The 9,513-nt window shown below is 41.6% G+C and overlaps 1 protein-coding gene across 1 annotated transcript in view; it reads right to left on the bottom strand.

Moving 5' to 3' along the window:
* RCL1 (RNA terminal phosphate cyclase-like 1) overlaps nt 1–9,513 on the bottom strand; it is a 31,040-nt gene that overhangs the window by 17,690 nt on the left and 3,837 nt on the right. The window contains exons 3-5 of the mRNA XM_009333559.1: nt 7,365–7,436; nt 6,354–6,529; nt 478–552 (exon numbers count right to left, since the gene is read on the bottom strand). Coding sequence (XP_009331834.1) covers nt 478–552; nt 6,354–6,529; nt 7,365–7,436 — 323 coding nt within the window. The remainder of the gene's footprint in view (nt 1–477; nt 553–6,353; nt 6,530–7,364; nt 7,437–9,513) is intronic.

The following is a 9,513-nucleotide window of genomic DNA, read 5'->3' on the forward strand; positions in this document are numbered from 1 at the left end:
AGAAAAGTTTCTTGTATTTTCCAAACTGGAAGCAAACCTCAATCACCCAAACACAGATCCAGCTCAGATCCAGCTCCTCTGCTGGTGAAGGAGGCAAAAGATTCTACTACTCCCTAGCCCTAAGCACAAGGCAGGAAGAGCAAGTAGAAGGAAAAAGAAATTAAATGAACCAAAGAGGAACAAGAAAGCAAAAAGGCTTCTTAGCCTGCAAAGATCTTGGAGACTAAGAGTCACTACTTTCTCCTTACCCTCTCTACCTCTAGCCTTTGCATCTCTCTTCTACCACAGCTTCAATCACTGCGCGGCTGGTATGCCGTTTAAAACATGCCAAGAACAAGAGGCAATTTTAGAAATGTGTGTAGCTACAACTAGATATCTGCTAGAGACAGATACCAGCCGCAAGCATATCGATCTGTGAAGCAGTGCCAAAGTATAATTTCAACATGTGCTAGAACAGAAAGGAACAAATTGTCTTACCTTGATTTCTAGACTTTCACCATCAATTCCAAACTTCTTCAGTAGGGGTAGAGCTGTTGCCTTAAGGACATCAACCTATAGAATGCAGAATTAAAAAAGCAGACTCTTTGTTGGAAGTTACAGAAGTCCGTAATTTAAAAATCATTGCATTATGAGGTGCCTAACAAAGACAAGGCTTCTCCATAGCAGGTATTCTATGGGAATACATGGGAATGCAGCATAGAGCGCTTCGGCTACTCTTAGACTACCACAGTATCTCATTACTCAAAAAATTTGCTAGAACAAATTACTGGGAGATGGAATTTCCTATTCTGGATTTCTTCCTCAGCCTGATTTTTATTTCTATTATGGTTCAGCTAAAACAGCTCACTTGTTTCTCTGAGAACAGATATTGAAAAAAATTATATTCTTCTGTCATTGCTAAAAAATTCCTACAGCTGAAGAAATGATGATTGCAAGAACCTTTGCATTTTGGAGCAGGCCCTTGATTTGGCAGGAAGAACCTCATCCTTTTGTCAAGAACTTCTTTTCATGTTTCTGAGAAACGGAAACTTCCAGGTAACTTCTGTCAAAATACTTAGAAGAATCTGAAGTGGGTGACACATCATCCATGTACTCTCTTTGAGCCAGATGCTCGCCAGATCCAGGTCTGAGCAGAATTTTCCTTGCCATTGCTCCTCCTAATTGCTGACCTAAGACAACAGTGACTGCTGTCTTCTTCACTCTGCTGAAACTTCAGTAGCATTGCCAAAGGTGACAAAAATGATTTAGTGGTGCAACAGCACAGGGAGTTACCAAAGACAAGCAGCTTGGGAGAGACAGGACCAGGACAGCATGACCAAAACCGAACTAAATTCAGGTGAAGGAAACAGGCATGCAGTAAACAGCAGTTGAGGAGGCAGGAAAAAAAAAAAAGCACTCTCCTTCCCATGCCTTCAGCCAGAATCCACAATTCTTGAGTTTCATTCTCTCTGCTTTGCAGAGAGTGCAAGCCACTGACGAAGTAGTAGCACATACCTCACCTACAAAGCTGTGAACAACCTGTTAAGAGCTACCTGAGTAGCTGCAAGTGTATGCTGCAGTTCTCATTGTTCTTCAAATCCTGCTGGCCAACATACTTCCTTTCTTACAGAGAGGCATTTGGTGTTATTTTTAATGGTAGTATCAATATTTTATTGTCTTCATTAAAAAAACCTGTAAGTCAATGATTAATTTTTTATATTTTATATTTTTTACAGCGAGGCTACCTTAATTCGGCCCCTCAGTAGTATTCATTAATCACACAAATTTGACTTTCAGAGCAAAACCCTTTACTAACAAGCATGCGCACATACACAGACACGTGTGAATACCACTGGTAGAAGTTCCAACAAGCTGATCTGGTTCACATTGAAGTTACATACATATTTCTCCCTCTTTCTTCGGAAACAAAATACGCCAGTAAAAAAAAGAAAAGCTTCACTGTGTAGGTTAGGAACTCCCTTTCCCTCCTCCATCTCCACTTTCGCAATTCTGGACTGAAGTCTGTATCTCTGGAGAAAGCATGTTATGCCAGCATTAGGAAGCTCGATCAATTTTGAGTCCGGTTTGTCTGTTTTTCAAGACTTGTCATAGTTAGTCCTCAGACAAATTCCAGGCATGATACTTATCAGGTACCAGACAGACGCAGAATAAGAGACTGTCTCTGTTCCAAATCTGCAGCCTAAATAGAGAAGGTAATCAGCAGTATTTGAAGAAGTGGAAAAGGCTGTTCTGCTTAGCAGACAAGTGGGAGTTCAGGCAGGAGAGGTCCAGGACTTCAGAACTGAGACCTGAAACCGTATTTCTAGTCCCTTGCCTATACTCAGCCATAAAACCATCCTTCAGCTCCCCTTGAAGGACAGTCATTACATCTCCAGAGCAAACAACACAACACCAAGTTGTACCAAAGCAAATGCATCATAAAACCGATGCATTCACCACAAATGCCAACAACTTGCTAAGTCCCACAGACATTGTTTGTTCACAAACTAGTGTAAATACAAACCTTTTTCCTTTAAAGAAATCTACAATGATTGAAGAAAAAAAAAAAAAGTATCTTTTAGTGGTTTGCAGAATCCCTTAGCTAGTGCAAAGCTGCAAAAAACCAGTCACAGACCCTACAGCACACGGCTACCTAGAAAAGGGGCAAGGATTAGCTGGCCTGCGTAGCCATTAGCACTGCACAGAAGAGCATTTATCCCTGCCATACATACAGCGTTATGTTCTGGGGACGAGGACCTAGACTCAGGGGTGGGGGAAGAGCGAAACCAGAGTTTAGCAAGTAAAAAAAAAAAAGACAAAAAAAGACAGAAAAGTCAGTAAGAAAAACTTCTTGTTTTCCTGGGATTACAGACAACTGCTGAATTTTGATTAACGTTGAAGATGATTGCTCCCAAGCCAAAACTTCATATGCTAGTCTCATGCCAGCATGAAAGTCATTTCAGTTGAAAGTCCCACGGCATAGCTGTAAAAAAACTTCAACACTTACAAACCCAAACATTAAGAATGATTATTCTAAAACCAGGTTATTGCAGCATACGTATGTCGGAGCAACAACACATAGAGAAGGGAAGGAAAATAAGAGCTATCATTTGCGTGCCACCTCCATTCGCTTCAAAAAGGCACTTTACAAAGACACCCCCCACATATATACTCTCTATACAGAGAAACTTTAAACTACCTCAACTCTATATGCCAGTCCCACTTGGCTGGTCCCACAAGCTATCCATGGTCAGCTCTCACCAGTGGTCATGCAGAAAAACATAACGCATATGTATGCTGCCAGTGAACAGTTCAGGCTGGTATTCCACAGCCACATCTCTTCCCGGCAAGTGCGAGCAAAGTAGTATCCCTCTCACTCATTAAGGATGTACCACTCACCACACACTATTACCACCATGGTCCAACCCGAAGCAAGTGCACATTACCCTGTATTTCAACGGCCACAGTACTCTTTTGGAATGGCACCAGCTGTCAAAGAGCTATCCACTGCACCCCACTGGAGGGCTATTAATATATATAAACAAATGCTAACATAAACACACACTATTTATAGTCCAGGAACTCAGCCTGAACCGTGCCACCTGAACTCAGCTGAAGTCTTTCCTTCCACAAGCCATCCTTTAGAAACGCCCCTCCTCTTGCCTTGACCACTTCCACTCCCCCCACAGCAGGAGATCTGCCATGTTCCCTTTTGTCCTCCTGACAAGGGGGTCTCTGGCAAAGAGCAACCTCGAACCCACAACACAGCAATGGCATCCAACAGGTATTTTTGAGGCTGTGTAAAAGCTCAGAGCTCAGTACTGAGAACGGATTTCAGAAAGCCCAGTGGGTCAGCCTACCTCCTCACTGCTACCATGAGGGAAAAGTCCCACTTCTCTGGCTGCACACACAATTACCTCGTGGATGCCTCCATGAGAAAATGCAGGGGTATAGCTCTCTGCCATTTTGCCAGTTAGTTGAACTGGCTTAGGGAAGGCTCTGAAAAGTGTCTGGGGTATTGGAGTACGCAGGACTGTGTGGCTGAAAGCAGGAGATACGGAGGGAGGATAGGCAGGACTGCTTTCTCCTTTCAAGCACAAAGGGCGTGCTGTAGGATCATACGTGTGTATATGTGCGTGTACATATGTATTTTCACATATATATATGTGATTTTGTACATTTATTTGCAAGTGACAGATGTTGAATACACTCACACGAGGATACATCCTGTAGAGGTCATCTAGCTCCAAAATAAAGACACATGTTTCCAAAACATGATATTCCTTTGACAAATAAAACCAACAAAAATTCTCCAAAGCAGATAAGCAGGTGTCTTGCCTACTCTACCTACTAAGTTGAGATGGAGAGGTTCTTACATGAAGAGCAGCAGGGAAAACTCCTTGCCCATTTTAAACTACCCACAATATATTTACATTGGTTTGCCTTTCCCCCTTCTCCTTGGAAAGCCAGAAAGTGTACAGATGGATAGACAAACTTAAGCATCCCTTTTTGGGCAAGCGTAGGTAATAAACATTCACCCAGTTTCTAAACACCTTCTGCCTACTGAAAAAATAAAAGCCTAAATCAATTTAAAACAAAGTTTTCATTTACTTAAGCACATAAATCACTTAGGGTAGCACTTAAACTTGTGCTTTTAGTCTCAGCAACCTGCAGAGCCATATGCTATACAAAACATCTTGTAAAACTCCTTAAAGTAGTTTATTGGTGTGCACAAGGTTTAATGTTTACTCAGGCAAGTTAAACAGACATAAGACAGCTTTAGGAATTGGTATTCAGTTATCACCACTTAAAAAGTTATACACGAGCTGAGTCACAGTAACTACAGTTGTGCTTCTACAGCACAATGAACTTAAGACGTTAACTCCTTAGCATGCACATCTGCATTTTATTTACACTTAGTGTCAGGTACTGTGATTCAGCTGATGTATGCCAACACCCGTCTGTGTCTGAGCTTTGGCCAGTGCAAGCTCCCTTCAAGCACAAACTAACTGGCTCAACTTCTCGCACCCATTTCAACTAAAATTGTTTAATCTCTATTGGCCCATGTAGCTGATGCCTGAAAAGGGATAATTTCCAGAATCAAGACTCAGTTGCTTAGATGAGTGTCCAAACTTACTTGAAAGCAACATTAAGATTGGACTGCTCTTCGTGTCCAAATTCTTCAAGAATTTCTCCACTGTGATTAAAAAGGCAGAGTCAACCAAAAGAGACGACTTTGATTTTTACTACTTACCATTTCTATTAAGTACTTTTAATCACGGAGACTAAAAGGTTAGCAAAACATGCTTCCCATTTTACTTTTTTTTTTCCCCTTTTCCTTTTTTTTTTTTGACAGTGCTGTGTATAACCCAATTCAATCATTTTTTGACTCATGTGGGTGTCTCACAGAGCCACAGGTGAGAGAACAAGTTTTTTAAATGACAAGAGAAGCACAGTTGAAAAGCCATAAATACCAGCAGGACTCAGAGGTTCATCTAATATCTGCAATTATACTTCATAGTATTGGTATTCATTTAAACTGGTTAAGTTTTCAGATGACAAAGTTTCCTTAATCTATTCAGAGGAAAACAGGCAGTCTCCAAACACCATTCAAAAAGTAAACAGCAGTGCTGTTCTCCAAAAGCTATTATGTTTGTTTTTTTCAGGGAAAAAAAAATAGCATAACCACTAACCATTACTTCAGTGTTTTAATCCAACATTATCCATAGCTCAGTTTTGTAACAACACTGTTAAAAAAAGGACTGTAAGTCAGCAGTAATAGAAAACAAGGCAAGCATTTCATAGTCATTTGATCTACCATACCTTCTAGTGTCTTTCTGACGAATCAGAGAGTTATTACATATTTTTGCTACTGTAATTTCATAATTGTCATGTGACTTCTGTTTCTAACAGAAAGAAGGCTTCACAGCAGCATTGGTATAACTATGTCCAGCATCCAACAGAAGAGAAAGCTTCCTTCTTTACCACACTCAAATTTTAAAGACAATTTCCCCTTTTTACAGTAAATACATATGTGGGGTAGGAAAAACAACCCATCTAATTTCTAAGAGAACAGGAGAAGTGGCAGGGTCTCACATCGCATTTAAAGGGAACTTCCAGGGGAGAAGACAGAAGCAGTACAGAACTGAAAGTCAAAAGGTGGATTACAAACTGCAGTTTGGAGTGAGATGCAGAAAGGGAACAGTTTAGCAGGTGCTTGTTTGATTCAGAGTTTGCTGGCAGGTGCAGTAACACTGGATACTTCTGGATGCGAGGGATAATAAAAATGCAACATGTTTTAGACCCTCCTTCCTAATTTTTTTTTTAAAGGGGAAAAAAAAATCCTCCTCTGGTACTTAAATTTTATTACTTACTGAAGGATCTACTTGGTCATTTGTTACTCCCCTCAGGACAATCTTCAATGGATGTTTCATGAAAGGTGCCAAGCAGAGCAGACTTTCCAAATAGTAGCCAATACTACGACTGGGGCTGCAGTCATGTTCCAATGAGCCTCCATACAGAAGACCAGGCTGATAATACAAGGTAGTACCTGGGGAAGGTGCCAGGGAAGCAAACCAAATGAGAGCACTGTCAGCACGCTGGCCATTACTACAGCATAAAGACACTTTGCAATGATGTATACAGGCAAATTGGAGACAGAAGAATTTATGAAAGACGGTAGCACTTCCAGCACACTATTTCTACGTCTGCAATTAATAAACAGGCCAATGCACATGAGTGCCTGTCTGTCTTGCACATCATTTCTCCTCCTTTCCCCTTCTCCCCAAAAATCAAGAATCTCTTAGCAATCCCCAAAATGCTGATACAAGCAATAATTATCATCCTCCACAGCAGCTAAATCTTCACCAGATGATCAGGTCATTGCTATCACGGCATATCTGGTAGTAGTTCGTCTGCTTTACTGACCAACCATAATCCTTATTAAAAAAACAACAAAAGAAAAAGAGGACAAGAGCCAGACGAGATTTTTATGTGGGATGTTCCGTGCTCAAACCAACCCCTTTTCTGAGCATGACTAGGCAAGCAGTCTTGCTCAGAAGTTTGCCTTTGTAGAAGGCAAACCTTGCCTTCTACAAAAATCTGTTCCGGTTCAGAGGGACCTCCCCCACTACAAAATCCTGCATACCATACTAATTTTAATTCTTGAGCAATACAGTTTCCTTACGTCTCTGCATTACGGTGGAGCACTGATCTTCCTGCATGCGATCAATTATTACAAAACTTCTTAGTTTAGTTATTTCTGATCTTCTCAGCCAATGATATCTGAACACCCACCTCTGTCAAGCCAAAACTTTGATTTCACTGCAGCAACTGATAAGAGCCCGGGAAACCAGAACAGAGGAAGAAGAGAAAACATCTCTCACCTGTTTGGTTTATTTCAATCCGAGAGCCGTTGGTCACTTTGTCGATCAGGCGAATAAAACTTGCTTCAAAGTCTAAGGAGCAGAACAAAAACAGAATTTTAAAGTTCCTTAAATTAATTCCTGGAAAAAATAAGAACTTCAACACCATACTTGTACATTTTCCCTTTCCTGCCTTTCACAACAGTGAGGCCACCCTCACTCTTCAACTTGTTGTGGTATAATTCCACCACATGAGAAAAAGCAATTCACTATAAAACCAGAGATGTTAATTTGAGCCTCCATGCTTATAGGCATCTCAAATCAATTGAGAGATGCCCTCAGATGCGACCGTTGGACTAGCCACACTCCTCTCCCTGGCACACAGCAAGTGCTACAAGTTGACGCTTCTGACCACAGTGGCCTGAGGGATCACTCAAGCCCAGGATAAAGCTTTTGACAATTTACATTTTGCTCAGTACGAAGCAAAACATACAAATCCTAGCAAACAGGACCCCGCATATTTAAGCATGACAGGCTAATAACAGCTTCCCATTATTCTCTGTAAAAGTCTTAGTTTAAAAGAAGGGGACGTTCAGATGTGAAGTGCTGCTGCTGCACAGCTGTTCCACAAACACAATTAGCTATCTGCAGACTTTCAAGTTTTCCATTTCCAAAACTGTCACTGACATAATAAAGGCTAGAGAAACACAAGTCTCCCCATCGCCTCTTTTCTTGCTTACTGTGTACACTATAGCAGTTTGTGTGGAACTAATTCCTCAGTTTCCCTTGTTTGTGTGGACTCTCACTCAGAGACACGGGGAAAAGACAAGCATATTTAACAACAACAACAAAAAAAAACCCAACAAAAAAAAAAAGAGGAATGTGCTAGTTTTCTAGTATTTAGGTATCCCAAGCTGGTACAGACTCAGTATCAAGGAAAATATGTGAACATATGCAGAGTTCAAAACCCAGGTAGTTTTAAGGACCAACAGCACTGGCATAACAGTTGGTAGGTTGCAGAACTTCCTTAGCAATAACCCTGTGTTACTTCTTAACCAGTAATCAAATTTTTCTTTCTATATAAGTTTCTAGGATGCAATAAACATTTAAACCGAAGAGCTACCCGCAGAAATTAGAGTTCGTTAACATTTTCCTAATACGGTTGATGCCCCAGTCACACAACGCTGGTTCTGCTCTCTGTTATGATATCTTCTAAACTTCAAGTTTATATGACAGCACTGGGACCTCTTCCAGTGCAAGAGTACATCCTTGTGAATACACATTTCCCTCGTGGAGAACAAACCTGTAGAAGAGTTTTCATTGCAAATGTTCCAGTCATGAAAAGCAGAGAGAACTGCATGTTGAATCATCAACACAAATCAGGGTTTGTTATTATCATTTCTTCTGTTACAAGTCACAGTTTACATTTTAACCCATACTTGAAAAAGGCAATTCAAACACCTTTTAAAAAAACACGGCAAAACCCCACAAACTTCACCACCACCAAACATCCCACAGTATTAATAAATACTCTGGGTCATGGTAAACGTTAAGTTAAGCACGCAAGAATGTTTTGACAGTTTCGGAGGAGAATTTCTAGCTATAAACTGAAGCCTCCTCAGGAGGCAGCATAGCATCTATGCTGGTCCTACCCCTGTTCCGAACGTCACACCTTGGCCAAAACCTAACTGAACACCACAATAATGTTTCTTCCTCAATCTCTATCCTATCGTCTCCTCACTTCGGTTAAATGAGGCAGTTTATTTTGGGGTGCCAAATGTCCCGTACAGGAATGAAGAGGGTACTCCCTAAGCAAGGTTTTCCCTCAAAGGAGTCCGCAGCGTCGGAAGTTTTCAGAAATGAGAAGTAAATGGATTCCACGTCTTTCACCTTTACTGCACCTTGGGCAAAACCCAAATAAAAACGAAAGCATAAGCCCTGACCCGTTAAAACCCTGGTAACTTGGGCTGCCAGGAGGAGATGGAGAACACGCCACCAGGCACGCGGCAGCGAACGACGGCAAGCTCCGCCACTTCGGACTGAAGAGCCCTCCTCACAGAGACACGGACCAACCGCGGGGCTGCCGGCGAAGCTCACGCACAAGCGAGCCAGCGGGTTAGACCCGCGCTTGGCATCCCCTCCCGCTCCCCCACCCGCAGCGCCTCACGCC

This window comes from Pygoscelis adeliae, unplaced genomic scaffold (genome assembly GCF_000699105.1).
Source record: "Pygoscelis adeliae isolate BGI_AS28 unplaced genomic scaffold, ASM69910v1 Scaffold501, whole genome shotgun sequence".
NCBI lineage: Eukaryota > Metazoa > Chordata > Aves > Sphenisciformes > Spheniscidae > Pygoscelis > Pygoscelis adeliae.